We start from the raw sequence: 15,708 nt of genomic DNA, 5'->3' as shown, positions 1-15,708 counted from the left end.
ACAGTATTTATTGAGGTATCACAGCTAAATCTTCATGTTTCTATAGGTAAGGCTACTACCTATGTGTACTGCACCTCATATACACTTAAGTATCTGCTCTGCTGGGAAAATGCTTAGTCATGTCCTGCAAGGAGGCAGGGGCAGAGGCTTCGGAGGAGGAAACTGTCCATCCTTGAGCACTTTAACACAACTGCTCCTGAGCCTAACAATCTCAACCCACCTACAGTTTATATGAGATTGTTCAACTATACACCAAAAACACACACACACACACACACACACACACACACACATTTTGTGTTTGCTGCGTAGCTGCTTTTCTCAACACAATCATTTGTTTTAATGGAGAAAAGAGGTGTGATAGAGAAGTGATGAGAATAAAGAGTATCTGTTTCACTTCAGCAGTGTGAGCTCTCAGTGACATCTATTTTTGGATGCAGTAAAGAGAATGTTTAAAAATATCAAATCATGTGTATTTGTTAATGGTTGATGTGTTTTTTTGCAAGCCTTGCAGGAGTTCAACAGAGTAAAAATCTATCGGCATTGCTGTTTGCTCTGTTTATCAATAACCTACTACAGAATGGTTACAAGCCCATTAAATTTAATGACACAGAGACAGACAGTTACATCTGGTTTATGGTACTGATGTACGCAGATAATGCAATTATTATGTCAACAACAAAAGAAGGTTAACAGAAAGCAATAGATCCTCTGTGCAATTTTTGTGAGAAATGGAAGTTAAAGGTCAATAGTAATAAAACTAAAGTCACAGTTTTTGGTTACTGAAAAGCTGACATTAGCTAATTTAAGTTTGTGTACACTGGTGTACACTTTAGAGATTGTTCACTGAAATAAATATCTTGGGGTCATTATGAATTATAATGGTTCATTAAAGAACGCCATCGAGGAGCTGCATGAGCAAGCCTCTGGTGATTTTTGCCATTCTCTGTAAATGTAGAAAATTTGATTTACCTGTAGATATCCCCGTAGATCTTTTTGACAAGCAGGTTACACCAGTTATGTTGTACATATCACACACATCCATTCAGGTGATACATAAGTGTCTGACAGCACCAGGGAGCACACACATACACTACAGCTGTTACCTCCCTACCTACCCCTTCTTCTCTGCAAAGTGTTTTTTCCCCATATTTAAGGAAAACAATCAGTATCCTTGGGGTTTTGTTTTGACTAATGTCCTTGTTTGGTCAAAAAGAAATCTGAAGGACTTAGAACACTGGACAAACTTCTCTGTGATAGCTTTGCCCCTTTTTATACTCACACTGTTAAACCAGAGTTAACCTCAGCCCAGGGCTATATGATTTCCACTGCACTTTTACCAACCCTGGGTTAAATGAAGCTCTAGCAAAAGTTCAGTCAGGAAGGAAATACTTTTCACTCTTGCTGGGTATGGAATAGGAGGGAGGAGTTAAGCTGTGGGCCAGGAGAAGATGGGCAGTGACTGGCCATCACTGCTGACCCGGCAACTGGAGGGCGTTGTGGTTGAGGGTCCAAACGCCCAGTGACAGTTGGACGCCATCTGATGACATCTTCTCCTGGCTGAAAGCTGCAGTCATATCTAAGTGACTGAAGGACATAGCATCAAGTTGTATTCAATAGCATGATTCAAGTCACTGAGTGATGTACAGAGTGCTGCGATTACAAGACTACCTCTTCCCTAACCAGGAAGATGGACTGAAACCCTTAAAAAACTTGAGTTGTAATTTTATCGTCCAGATAAATTGGATAACCAGTGTTAAAGCAGCCAGAATACTATGTCAGAAGCAGTGTTCAACATAACATTTTTCCCCACTAGCCCGCTGGGCCAGTAGTTCAGAGTTTCACTGGTCCCTTGTATATTCTTAATGGCCCAAGTAAAAAAAGAGAGAGAGAGAGAAAAAATGTCTATAAAATGTCATTTCATTTAACTCCATTATACCTCACCATAGTGCATGATGGTCTACAGCAGTCCTCAAAGAAGCTGATGTATGATGTCACAGCCTCTGTGTACTCATCCAGACTATTGATGGCGGTCCTGAAAACACCCCAGTCAGTAGTGTCCAAACATGCCTGGAGATCCTCTACAGCATCACTGCTCCACTTCTTAGATGACCTCATAACAGGTTTACAGAGCTTTAACTTCTGCCTGTATGAGGGAATCAGTTGGATGGTGGCATGGTCAGAGTGGCCCAGTGCAGCGCGGGGGAGGGCGTGATAGGCGCTGTTAACAGTTGTGTAACAGTGATCCAGGATATTCTTCTCTCTGGTTGGACATTTTATAAACTGTATTTGGGGAGTTCATGGGTGAGGTTACCTTTGTTAAAGTCACCAAGGACAATAACTAAGGAGTCTGGGTAAGTCCGCTCCACACACAGTAAGCCTATCTGGTCGGCGAGCGTGCGCTGTACCTCCTGCACTTTGGCCTGTGGTGGGATGTAAACACCGACCAGAATGAATGAAGCAAACTCACGGGGGGAGTAAAAAGGTTTGCAGTTGATGAAAAAAGATTCCAGATCAGGAGAGCAGTGCTACTGGATCACTGTCGCGTCATTACACCAGCCACTGTTAGTGTAAAAACAGATACCTCCACCTTTAGTTATGCCGGAGAGTTCCGTGTTACGATCCGCTCTGAAGAGTTGGAAGCCTGCCAGTTGCTGTGCAGAGTTGATCCACACAGCCACATCTGTTGGGTAAGGGTTACTTTAAAAGTAATCAAAGTATGTTACTGCGTTACTTTTTAAAAAAGTAACCAGTTACTTTACTGCGTTACTCCCTGAGAAAAGTAACTCAAGCACTTTAAAAGTACTTTTGAGTATTCTACATTTCCTATTGGGCAATGGACCACAGGGTGCTAAGCCTACATTTTTTTTGTCTCCAAAATTAAAGTTATGGACCACTTGCCCTTCACTGAGATCCAATTCTCCCATCACAGCCATCACTTTGACCAGTAAAAACACAGAACAATCTGCTGCCGTAGACAACTGTATGACAACAACAACCCAGCATTTTTAATATTTCCTCTAGGGATGTTACCACACAGAGTAAAAAGGGGAAATGATGGTGTGAAACAGCAGAGGCACTTTGTCAACCCGCTGAGTTAACGTTACTGTCATTAGCATCAAGCTAGCAAACAATGGTACATCCTCAAGGTCGGACATAATAAAGTAATAACATTAACAAATAGCGGCGGGGCTTTTACTCACCACAACTGCAGAGGCTCCCAGCTTCATTTGAAACAAACTACATTATAGACGGTCTGTTATTTATTAATCCCTCTGTGTGTTTATATATTTACTTTTTATCTGCTCCGTTGTCTTTGTAAAGTTAACATATCGCACCGTCATTTCAAACTCAACACTTGTTTCAAATTAAAAGCCCCTTATAACCTTGGCTAGAGAATCCCTCCATTTTCTAAAAAGGCTTTTATTCTATTTTATTTATTTTATTTGTCAGAACTTCCTGTGGAAGATACAGTAGCTTGATAGTTTACTTATGGCGCTTCAAATGTAGCTCCTGCCATTTGCTGACGCTTTTAGGTGACTACAACAACATGTCGGCTGGCACATGAACAGACACAAATAATAATAAATAAAGTAAAAGTGATAAAAACAGGACAAGAATAACCCGATGACATCACACACGCCGTGAAAGACAACCGGGGATAATTGGTGAGTACCAGCGTGTAGCGTGTACCAGGCATAATGCAAGTCCTGAGTCTGAAATATGTCTGTCAGCGAGTCCTACTCCACCTACTTAGACTCCACCGTAGACAACGGCAGCATTTCTCTGACCACGTAGTGAGCCACAAGCTCCGTGGCTTCTTTCAGACTGATAGGTTTAACGTTATTTCCGTTATTAGAACCAAACGACAGCCATTGCTGTTTCGGAGCTGAAGGACCAGCGTTCTAAAAGTAACAGAAGTAAGTGATGTCTTGTTTGAAAATGTACTTAAGTATTTGATTACTAAACCAGCAAACTAACGCGTTAGGTTACTCGTTACTGCAAAAAGTAATCAAAGTACTGTAATACCCTTCTTATACCCAACTCTGTCCGTGAAGCACAAAACTGCAAATGTTGAAAAGTTTTTCACCATCAGTAGCTGAAGTTCATCCAGTTTATTGGTCAGCAAACGCAAGCTGGAGAGAAATATACCTGGCAGCGGTGTGCGGTGTCCGCGTTGGACTAACTTACTAATGAGTAAGTTAGCTTACCGAGCTCTGACCTGTGAAAACAAACAAACAAAAAAAAAAAAACTTCTAGCGTCACTGGCCCAAGCAGGCCTGTGACTGGTCAGTCAACCCGCCCGACATAAGCAATGGTCATCGGGCCATAAGCAATGGCCATCGGGCCATTGCTTATGTCGAACATTGAGAAGTGCTTGACAGATTCTCAAATAGCTTCAGGACCCCCCACCACTCACACCTTTTTTGCCATCACATTAGTGGAGTCTATGTCCAACCTTTTCTGTAACTTTCAGAAACCAATGATCTGACATTCACAGCCACTCTACACCATCTATTTTCCTATGTACCACTGAGTACAACACTTAGAATGTCCTCCAGGAGAGGCTGTCTGAAAATGTGCACCACTATCCCCACATTTAAACAACATTATGTCCAGAAACTGAAGCCCAATGTGCTGCCTTAGTGACTATCACATTAACATCCTTTAACTGATCACTACCAGCATACTGCATTTCTCTTCTCCCCTCTGTCTCTATTTCTGTTCACATCCATGTCTCTCTTTCAGAATCACACTACCGGCACTGTCACAGTCCTCATCTGACCTTGGCTGAGACAGAAAAAAAAACGAGTGGCAGATGTCCTCCTCTACAGGAGCAGACCTGGTGACAAACTCCACGTTCACTCCCTCTAACTGACCTGTCTGTCTTCACAGCCTCTCATTCCGGTTTGCAATGTTAATAACTGCACTTTCACAGACCCACAGATGAATATCCTCAAGGCTGTGATGGCTACAAATGGGAACCTCTGTTTTAAGTCTGAGCTTCAGAGGTGAAACGCAGGGAGGAAGCTCATTTGTTTTTCATGGCAGCATAGCCCAGAGGAAGAGATGCGCTTCCTGATTAGCTGTAGGAAGGCTCAAAGGGTAGGCTAATAATAATAATCATAACAGTTCAATATAGGGATGCAGCGAGCCGATATCTGGATCGAATATCGGCCCCAATATTATCAAAATAGATGGATCGGGTATCGGAAAATGCAACCTATACCTGAGGCGATCCTTTCCCTTTAAATCTATAGTGACGTGAGCTACGTCATGCATCATGGAGCAAAGGAGAGAATCTGCTGTGTGGAGGTATTTCAGACTATTTCAACTACTGTTGCACAATTGTTTATTTTTGTTAAAAATAAATAGTTAATCATTGCATTAATCTGTTTCATCTTGTTTCATTTTATCTTTGGAAAGAACTGTGTAGTCATCAGTGCCTGATGCCTCTAGTCTTTTTCGTTCTACATGTAAAGGTATATAGCTTTTAAGGTCAACCATGGTATCAGCTGATACTCAAAGCCACAGCATCACGATTGGTATTGAAACTGAAAAAGCTGGATCGGTGCATCTCTAGTTCAATACATTACTTTCAAAACAAGCCTAATACCGTTTTGACATTGGCAAAGGCATCGGCTATTGGTGATCGCTCCGACTATTGTCAATTCCTGAGATCATCTTTTATCAGTACGAACCTACAGTAGCAGAAGTCACAGAAGTCACAGCTTGGTGCAAGTTCTGTGAAGGGGTATAAAAAACACATAAGGATACTTTTTTTTCCATTTATTTTAAACAGACAGCAGTGCAAATGTCAAAGACAAACACTGTTCTCTTGCTAAAGACTGAGGCAGCATTTTGCCACTGGCAACTTAGGTTAATTATTTTCAATATTAAACTACAACATTTCTAACACTATTAAGGCCCGAACATACTCGGGCGTACTATAAGCGGAATGGACTCCGCGAGGAATGTCTGCAGTCATTCGGGCTTCCATAGTCGAGCGCATTTCCGCATTGTAGTTTCCTGTAAAAAGGTCCATGAAAAATCCCTGCGATGTGAAAAATACATGCTGAGCAGTCACTGGTGCGCGGAGCAGAGTCCACGCGGTCGTAAAATCTGAGCTTTGCGCGCACAAGGCTTGCGGACGTCCGCTTTGAGTCCGCGCAGACCTCCGCGGAGTCCGCTCCACGTATGTTCCGCCCAAGTATGTTCGGTCCTTAACTCTGTACCAACTAGTGTTGCACGGCAGGGGCGATTCTAGGATCAGAGGTTTAGAGGTGCTGAGCACCCAGAGAGCTGCCCAGCCAAGCAAGATAAATTTCACTGTTTTGTACATTTTAACTCAATTTCATTGCCACATTTGTGAAAGAAAAGCACAACACTTTTTGGGAAAGTCTGTGACTAAACCATCAAAACTGATAAAGGTTATTTAAATGATGAGCCACACCAAAAGAGGAATGGATTGGAATCATAAAAGAAACATATCGTAACCCTAATTTCTAGGGGAGGATAACTCATTTTGATACAGCAGCTCCTCAACATACACATAAACAGTATGTATGTTTCTGGAGTAAACCAGCCCCCTATAGTGAGTACCAAAAATACCAAAAATACTAATAAGAATACTAATCAATAAAGTCCTCTCTCTGCTCCTCTGTCTCTCTTTGTACTGTCAACCAAAAGGCAAACAACCAAACAATGCGTTTTATATCTAATAAGAGATATAAACTGATAGACTGATCCAACTTACAACATCATTCTAGACAGATAGACCATTTGATCTTACACTCTTACCTGAACCTGGCACTTGTTTTTTTGAAAAAACAATCTTATATCCATGATGAGGCTGTCTGTCTGTCTGTACACACACACGCACATGCTCGCGCACACACACACACACACACACACACACAATGGGAGTTATAATGTTAATGGGCATCCAGTCACTTAGCTAGTCAGTAGCACCTTGGCTTTAATATTAACACATGCACATGACACAACAGCAAGCTTCTCTCATTCCAGTTCAAACAGAGGACAGTGGTACTGACCACCTGTAATGTTTCCTAGCTAGAAAAAACGTCAGCTAACTCCTACCTAACAACATAAACAGTGACCTACGATTAAATGCGGCAAAAATGAGGACTGGTAATGATAATAATGTGTTGGTATTGAGTGGTAGAAGTTAAGAAATGTGCCACATATCCTGGTTTAAGCCAGGTACTTACACCACTACTGCATATCACCCACTCTGGAAGGCAGCGCAAACTCAGAGCCCGAGTTGGGCAAAGGTGGGGTGGATCAAACCATTTTTGAGGCAGGGGGTGCTGCTGTATTTTTGTTGTTAAAATATATAACGTTTCAACCAAGTACTGTATGGTTTTGACACTTTTCTAGCTTGTTAAAAAAGGACATGCAGTAAAAAAAAAAAACCCTCTCAAATTTTAGGGGTGTTGGGATTCAATTTAGGGGTGCTTCAGCACCCCCAAAAATGGGCTAGAAACGCCTATGTTGCACGGTATACTGGTACCAACGGTAGACCGCGGTACTTAAACACCACGGTACATATGATACCATAATGTTGGAGTACCGTAGTACTACGGTACCTCACAGTACCACTACTGTGGGATAAGATCAAAGTCATTACGGCATTAGAGGCATTATGTTATTTACATAATTGTACATTAAAGGGACATTGTGTAGCATTTTCAGTTGTTTTCAGTATGCGAAAACGAGTTTTTTTGTGATTGTTGCGGGCAAAAATCCTTGATTATGCGGCACATTTTCTTAAAAAATGCGATGGAATATGCGGGATATTTATGCAATTTTATGCGATGAAATTGCTGGAACTTGTAAAAATTGCGGGAACTTGCAAAAACTGCGGTTTGATGAAAAAGAGAAAAAAAAGTGATTCCCCCAACACCCTGTTCTCACTAGGCTACTACCTTAATGTAAAGAGTCATTTCTAATTACTTCCTATGATAAGCAAGCATACTACATCACAGAAAGTGCAGGGAATATTTAAGTTCTCATCTTGTTTTATTTCAGACCTTAATAAACACATGGCTCAAACTTACAAAACATTGCTGAGTCAAACAAGTTCTGTAGCTTTACAAAAAGAATATGCTACAACTTCTGTAAAAATGAATAAATAAAATATAAAAAAATCAAATGTGTGCTTCCTGTTTTACAGTGGTAGCTATACAAAACAGACATGTTCTGACCATTCTATGAGGATACGTTGCCAATAGCCAATAGCAGGGGCCGTATCTGGAATATTTTGGCTTAATTTTGTACAGTGGGGGTAAGTGGAGATGTGTCATCCATCTTTATACACAGTCTTTGATCCAGACTTGTATAATAAATGTAGTGAATACTTTGAATAAATTCAGTAAAAGGTATTAAGTGTATTTTTTGGGCGGAATGAAAGCTATCACTGTATTAAAATTCAATTTCAATAAATCTTTTCCAGTGAGAATCATGCTATCTTCACTTAGACACTAGTTTTACATGGTGGAAAGACAATCACCTAAAGCTCAATATAAAAAAAAAAAACAATGAGCTTGTGTTGAGCCCAGAACAGGAAGCCCCCTGTCCTGGTTGTCATCCAGGAAGTGGAAGTAAGGAGGGTTGACATTTGACCTTTTAAATAAAAAATGTCATCATTTCATTATTTTACCCCGTTAAACATTCATGTGAAATTTTGTCATAACTAGCAGAATTATTGAGTAATGGCCAAAAACATGTTTCGTCTTGTCTTGAACCACCAAATTCTAGTCAGTTCATCCTTGAGTCCATGTGGATGTCTTGGACGGCAAATTTGAAGTCTTTCAAGGCATTTAAGACATCCCGTTCACAAGAATTGTTTCTAAGACATCATGTTCATGAGAATTAGATGGATGTAAGGTCACAGTGACCTTGACCTCTAACCACTAAATCCTTATCAGTTCATCCCTGAGTCCTTAAAATTCTATGAATTATTCAGTTATGGCCAAAAACATGTTTTGTGCTGTCAGAGTGACCTTTGACCTTTGACCACCAAGTTCTAGTCAGTTCATCAATGAGTCCAAGTGGACGTTTGTACCAAATTTGAAGAAATTCCTTCAAGGCATTTAAGACAGACAGACATGAGGTCACAGTGAACTTGACCTTTGACCATCAAAATCTAATCAGTTTATCCTTGACTCCAAGGCTGCAGTTGAATGGTCAAAAAAATGCCGTCCTATGTCAGCTACCTGCACTGGATCGTGACCTCCAGATAGTGATGGTTGGGCATGAAGACACAAACTCTTACTGGACTAATGCTGATCATCACAAAGCTCTGGTAGCTCTGTGTAACTAGAAGTACTTGCACCTAACAAACAGCACAGAAATAGCTGGGTAGTTGTGATGTTATGACGTGCTGAGTACGGCCCTGCCAGCATGTTTTTTTTTTTTGTTTTTTTTTTTTAACATGAACATTGTCCCTTGCTCATGAGCTATTTTTGCAGCATTTAACTGCACTTCCCTCCAGGGCTTTTCTCCTTTAAATGCGCTCCCTCTTTTCTCATTCTTCACTCCACGACTGAACATTGTGTTGATGTGTATGTGTATGATGACAGGCAGTGATCACACCATCAGGTTATAGTAGGCAGTGGGGGCTGATAGTCTACAGTTCTGCGTGACTATAGCTGCTATTGATTTCACTTTGATTAACCATTTCATTTTGCATTTTCAGGCCTGGTCACTTGCCCTCTAGTGTACGGTACATGTAAATGTTCATGTGAGACACCAAAACATTGCCCAATAACACCAACAGTAGCCAAAAACTCTACACAGCACCTGCCAGTCACTAAAATGTGGACTTGTGACTTGACATGCACATGAAAGCTCTGAGAATGTACTTACTTAAGACCTGACTGCCTTGATTTAAGACTTGAAAGCAAAAACTTGATCTGGTCTCAGGTTGAGAAGTGGTAAAATATAGTAGAAACAGCATGAGGCAGGTCTTGCATAGCCACACGCCTTAAATATTTGATTATTAGGTCTCAGATAAAGTTCTTTAAAAGCAGACTAGAAATGACATGTTGAAATGCTGAGTCATTTCTATGGTCAGCATTCAAAGACACAAAATATATGTGATTTGACAGTGACTTGTGGTTAAGTACTCAACAGCTCAAATGCAGATTGATCATGTTTTTCAGGTGCACTTTGTAGCTTCTTCTTTGGCATCACAAACCACATGTAAACCTTTTCCTGTAGACCTGTGGCAGGCTGAAACAACCATACTCACATGTTCATAACAGTGCAGTGCTTTGCAGTGGTAAATTGGAGTGCTTACAGGAAAGACTGCAACTGTGGTTTAATGGAAAACACTGACTAATAGACAACAGGCACAATGTGACTGGATGTCTGACAGTCCACAGCTCTCAGCTTTTTCTATCACAACTCTGATGTCCAAAACACAACTTTAAAGACCAACCTGCAAGAAACCTCTGCTCTGACAACACTAAACAACACTAAACTCAAAACCTCAGCTCTGTCTGCCAGCCAGATTGAGACCTATAATATATCTAAAACTGTCAAGTGAGTACTGATGGGAGGAAGAACGTGGCTTATGCAAGGCCAGGGAACACAGTTTTCTACCATAAAGATCTGGTAAAACCAGAAAGGGACATAGCAAAGATAATACAGATGTCCTGGCAAAGGTTAGTGCCTGAAGCCAGGCTGTTCTCGTGCACTGTTGGTACATTTTCCTACGGAAAGTAATCCACCAGAGTTCATACATATCCCACATAATGATGAGCCAGTAATTTGTGCAAAACCCACATATTTTGGGAGGCTGTGATCACGTGACAGATGGGGGTAAAGAAGGAAGTGGTCCCGAGAGGTCCAATTAGGAGGCTGGTTGGGGTGATGGGTCACAGAACACAGGACTTTCCCCCTAGAGGTTTCCTAGGAGATGGGTATTCGGAACTGTGCAAATTTTGAGTCATTTTAAGTAGGGGTGGGGGAAAAAAACTATACAGCATAATATCGCAATATTTTTGTGGCAGTATTGTATTGTTACACGAAGCACAAGTATCACATTTTTTATTTTAGAAATTATAAATATGACAAGATTTGGTAGCCTACTAGGATAATATAATCAATTGCTACTTCAGTTCACTGTGTACATGTTACTGTAACAAAAATGAGATGAACAGACTGAAAACTTTATTTAATTAAATAACACAGATGCTGACAAAGTTTTCCTTAGGGGACATCATTGGTAGCTGGAAAAAAAGGCAATAACTTACAATGTATCGCAATACATTTTATCCTAATACTCAGCATATCATAACACCTTTAAAATTGCAATAATAGGTGTATCCACGATAAATGTATCATGATAATATTGAATTGTGGGGCCTCTGGTGATTCCCATCCCTAATTTTAAGTTATGTCCTCCCCATGTGTCTTTACCTAAACCTAACCACAGTAAATGTACTTGCCTAAACCTAACCTCTGTAACTTTATGTTAATTGGGTAACTTTATGTTAAATACATAATGTCATTTGTGGGGCACTAATTCATAGGATATGATGTGAACTGTTGTGTGTGCATTTTCATAGGATATCATATGAACCACTGCATGAGGATATGCTGCTGAAGCTTGCTGATGAAGAAGAACTGAGTCTGCAACATTTATGTTGGCTATGCTACGCAGTATATCCATGAGTTAACTTCAGTGGGCTCCAGCTACAAGTCAGTGTTTTTCATGCTACTAGAGCCACTATCCATCCCAGTTACTAGTAGTACAGTAAACAAACAGGGTGCCAGTTTAGTATTTCTGAACCATAAACCAAACAGAATGTGAGGTTGCCCATTAGGCCTGGATATTGTTTGAAAAAATATGATACCAGTACTAAACACTAGTACCCTTAAAGTGATTCTGATACCAGTAGAGTTCCTCATTGGATACCCAATATGTGAATGGAGTGGCGTATAGTATAGCCATACAGACATACGTCACTGGAGGCCTCACGATACAATATTATTATGATACTTAAATCACAGTACAATAATATTGCAGTTTTTCGATGTGCTGAGTATTGTGACAACATATATTGCAATATATTGTGATGTAGACCTAATACCTTTTATCAACTGCAAACTGTATCCCCAAAGAAAAACTTTGTCAACATTTGAATCCACTTCAGATTTGTGAAATTTTCTGCTATTTGGCGAGTGTTTGTCATGTTCTGATGATAAATCATAGTTTAAACAACATATAAACCGTTTTGTACGCAGATCAGCACCTTAACTATCAAAAGAGCCATTTTTTTATCAATCTAAAATAGCTGCAAAGTTAACACTGTTTCCTCTGAACTTTAGTCACATCAAATCTGTAAAGTGTACCAAAGTTGTACCAGCTAACCTTGTAGTAGCTACAATAAGCACAGGATTGTAGTATCTCCTGCCAGAACAGATAACAGGCTCCTTGTAAATAAGGCATTAACATGTCCAGACGTTCTTCTGTATTTCCCAAACACAGACAAGGCTTTAACATGGTTTAACACATGGCAGCCATGATTAACTTGAACTTGCTTTGTGAATTTTTTCGTTATCATTATATAGGATTTCTGGGTATTGAAATCATCATAACTCAAACAGCAGCCTCGGGTCATTTCTCACAGACTCTCTGATGTCTGCGCAACCAGGTTTGAGAATGAGCAGTCTAAGCTGTTCATCTGGCACTCACTTTGCATTCCAGTCACTCCAGCCATGTGAAGCCTACACATTAGGACAGCAGAGTCGCCAGAGTGGTGACACAGATACCACCATACACCTGTTGTGTAGGCATCAGTGTGGAGCCAGCTGCAAACACATTCACCTTTACACAGACTTTAAAGTGTCTGAGCAGTGTTTAATGCTATGTGACAGAGGCACACTTTGGCTCTCCTATGGACTATGACTCATTCACAAGCACATTGTGACCTGCATTTTGGCAGGTTGATGAAAACGAAAGTAGATTTCATTTATATTTCAATATGCTCAGGACTATCATTTTGCAAAAATGAGATGAGAACATCTCAAAGATTTTTTATACTTACAGTTTTTCATATGTTTTTCAATCAGGTTTTAGGGGAAAAAAACAACATAGTGACCTTAATTCTGTAATAAACAATTTTGACGAATATTTAGACAACAAGCAACATTGTGGAGCCCTTTTTATTGACTTGTCTGAGGCTTTTGATACCATGGATCATGCAATACCGAAGCAAGGATTTAACAGTCTAAGACTGTTAGAACAGACTAGAAAATCATGTTTCACACAGATTTCAGGGCATACAGGCAGAAGGTATCACTTTTATCTCCCTTAGTGCATCTAGGGGCGTGCCCCAGGGATCAACCCTTAGACTACTACTATGTCAACAATAGCATTAGCCCATCTCAATCAAAGTGTTTTGTATTTTTGCGAAAAAATGCAAAAACATAAGCCAAAAGTGATTGTGCAAACAGGTGCACGGAAAATGATCTTCATATCCATCCCATTAGCTACTGCCGTCACTGGCTGTGTATAAACAGCAGTAACAGGATCAGCAGCCAGGGCAACTTCGTGACTTTCCAGCACTGATTTGGACCATGAAAGTGTCACATTAAGGGAAACGCCTTTCCAGCTACAGTCTGCTGTCTCTATATGGGACAAACTATCCACTAGCACTACAGAAGGCGATTCGCGACGTACGGTGTGTCAGCAGCCACAATACGTCACACCAAACTCCATTTCAAAATATATCAGGTTTCTATTTCCTCAGCAGTCAGCAAATATGCATACATGACATCGCATGACGTAGACGCTCGCACATGTCTTTCGGTGTTGTGGTAAATTCGGTGTGCACAGATTCACCAAGTGGCGCACAGTTTAATGAAATCCTTAATTTTATAGCGGTCACACTGTTTTATAAAACCGACCATTGTTTATTTTCGTTGGACGTTTTGACTTTAACTGACAATTCTACATTTGCATTCTTTTTAGATCAAGCGCCGTTAAAAGTATTAAATGCACGCCGAATTAAAGAGTAGTTTCTGCTGACTCAGACTATATCTGTAATTGCGCTCTTGCGCGCATGTGTCCTTCCAGATGACCGAGTAAATATCAAACTAATACATTTTCAAATGAAGTTCGGTTTGTTGTTTTCTACACATTATTAAGAATAGAACGTTATCGGGCGTGCACGGGATGCACAGATGTCTACCTGTCGGGTTGTAGCGGGCTCCTCATTCCCAGTGGGTGAAGGTGTACCTCCTTCAAGCGATGCTGGGGTGACCGGAGAAGAAGCCATGCTCCCCCCGCGTCAATTACTCACTTACAACTGCTCCTAGTGTCACTTTGCGCGGTGTCCTCCAGCATTCAGCCCCGCTGCTGCTGCCCGCTGCTGCTGCGGTAAAGGCAATCCTTTCCTGTCCGAGCACAGTGACTCTCTGTCCGGCTACACAGTGGAGCCACTGTCCCTCCTTCGACCGTTGCTCGTATGCTTGTAGTCCGGTAGTCCGGTCTAGGCAGATGACGTTTCTCACTCACACTCTTTGATACACAAGCACAGCACACACACACACACACACACACACACACACTTTCTCTCTCCCCCTAACGCACTCTCCTTCACTGTATTCACTTTGCTTTGGAACACAAGTGGCAGGAGAATATTCTTGTTTTGCACGACACACACGTTTTGTGTGTGTGTGTGTGTGTGTGTGTGTGTGTGTGATCTAGCCAGTGTCTTTCATTTTAGCTTATTGCAACATTTTACTGGCATGACAATAACAAATCCCATGTTGAAGAGGCTGTATGTTGATTATGGATAATAACATGTTTATGATGTAATTCATTGCAAGTTAAATGTACCTAATTTGGGGCTTTTAGGGTGTTCATGAAGGAGTAAATACATTTACACACTGTGTCAGATGACAGCAGCAAAATCCCTGCCTCCCACACACATCTCACATATTCAAACCAGTGGAATGTGTCTTGACCTTGCACGTCATCACAGCATCATCAGGCCCCTGCTTCTGTTTTTGTATGTCCACTTGTAATACTATGATCTCCTACACTTTACCTTAATGCTGATGTGTGTCCGTGTGTGGTTGGACTTTCAAAAGATACAAGAGCAAGGTGTTACACCTGCCTGTCATTATCCTGCTATGGTCATGGTTGTGGGCAGTGGTGTAGTGGAGGGTATACGCAGGTATAGGGGTTATACCCACCCCCTCTTTTTCCAGCCATTTACTGTATACCCACCTACCTGCCAAAAAGCCAGTGAGATCTCCATAAAGGACAGTATAACAACTGCCATCTCTGTAACCTACACATCTACCTAGTAGTACACCCACCTTCTCAACCACCACTACGCCACTGGTTATGGGGGATGGTGGCCTGTCTTATGGGGGTGGGGTACCAAGACGGAGAAGAAACCCCCAGCCATCTGATGTGTCACAGGGGTGGGGGGTGCAGGGATGAAGGAGACGAAGGAGGGGTATCATATGGCTGGTTCTACATGATTGGTTAAACTGGTTAAGGGCGGTGACATTGACTGACCCTCTAAGTGACCCCAGAACAGAAGAACAGGAGAGGGGTTTACATATACCAAAATCTGGGAGAGTGTTTGTATGGAAGGACTGGGCTGAGAAATCTGAGAGTCTTGATGCTGACTGATTCCAGTTGAATATAATTTAGCAGTC

At 41.1% G+C, this 15,708-nt stretch overlaps 1 protein-coding gene across 1 annotated transcript in view; it reads right to left on the bottom strand.

Moving 5' to 3' along the window:
- Positions 1–14,430, bottom strand: part of ank2b (ankyrin 2b, neuronal) — a 423,224-nt gene extending 408,794 nt beyond the window's left edge. Inside the window, exon 1 of the mRNA XM_078164851.1 lies at positions 14,226–14,430. Within this exon, the coding sequence (XP_078020977.1) occupies positions 14,226–14,312 (87 nt within the window). The 5' untranslated portion in view covers positions 14,313–14,430. The remainder of the gene's footprint in view (positions 1–14,225) is intronic.
- Positions 14,431–15,708: the final 1,278 nt, after the last annotated feature.

The sequence above is a fragment of the Epinephelus lanceolatus genome, chromosome 22 (genome assembly GCF_041903045.1).
Source record: "Epinephelus lanceolatus isolate andai-2023 chromosome 22, ASM4190304v1, whole genome shotgun sequence".
Taxonomy (NCBI): domain Eukaryota; kingdom Metazoa; phylum Chordata; class Actinopteri; order Perciformes; family Serranidae; genus Epinephelus; species Epinephelus lanceolatus.
Note: the sequence above shows the minus strand (reverse complement) of the source record. Positions and strands in the feature narration are given on the sequence as shown.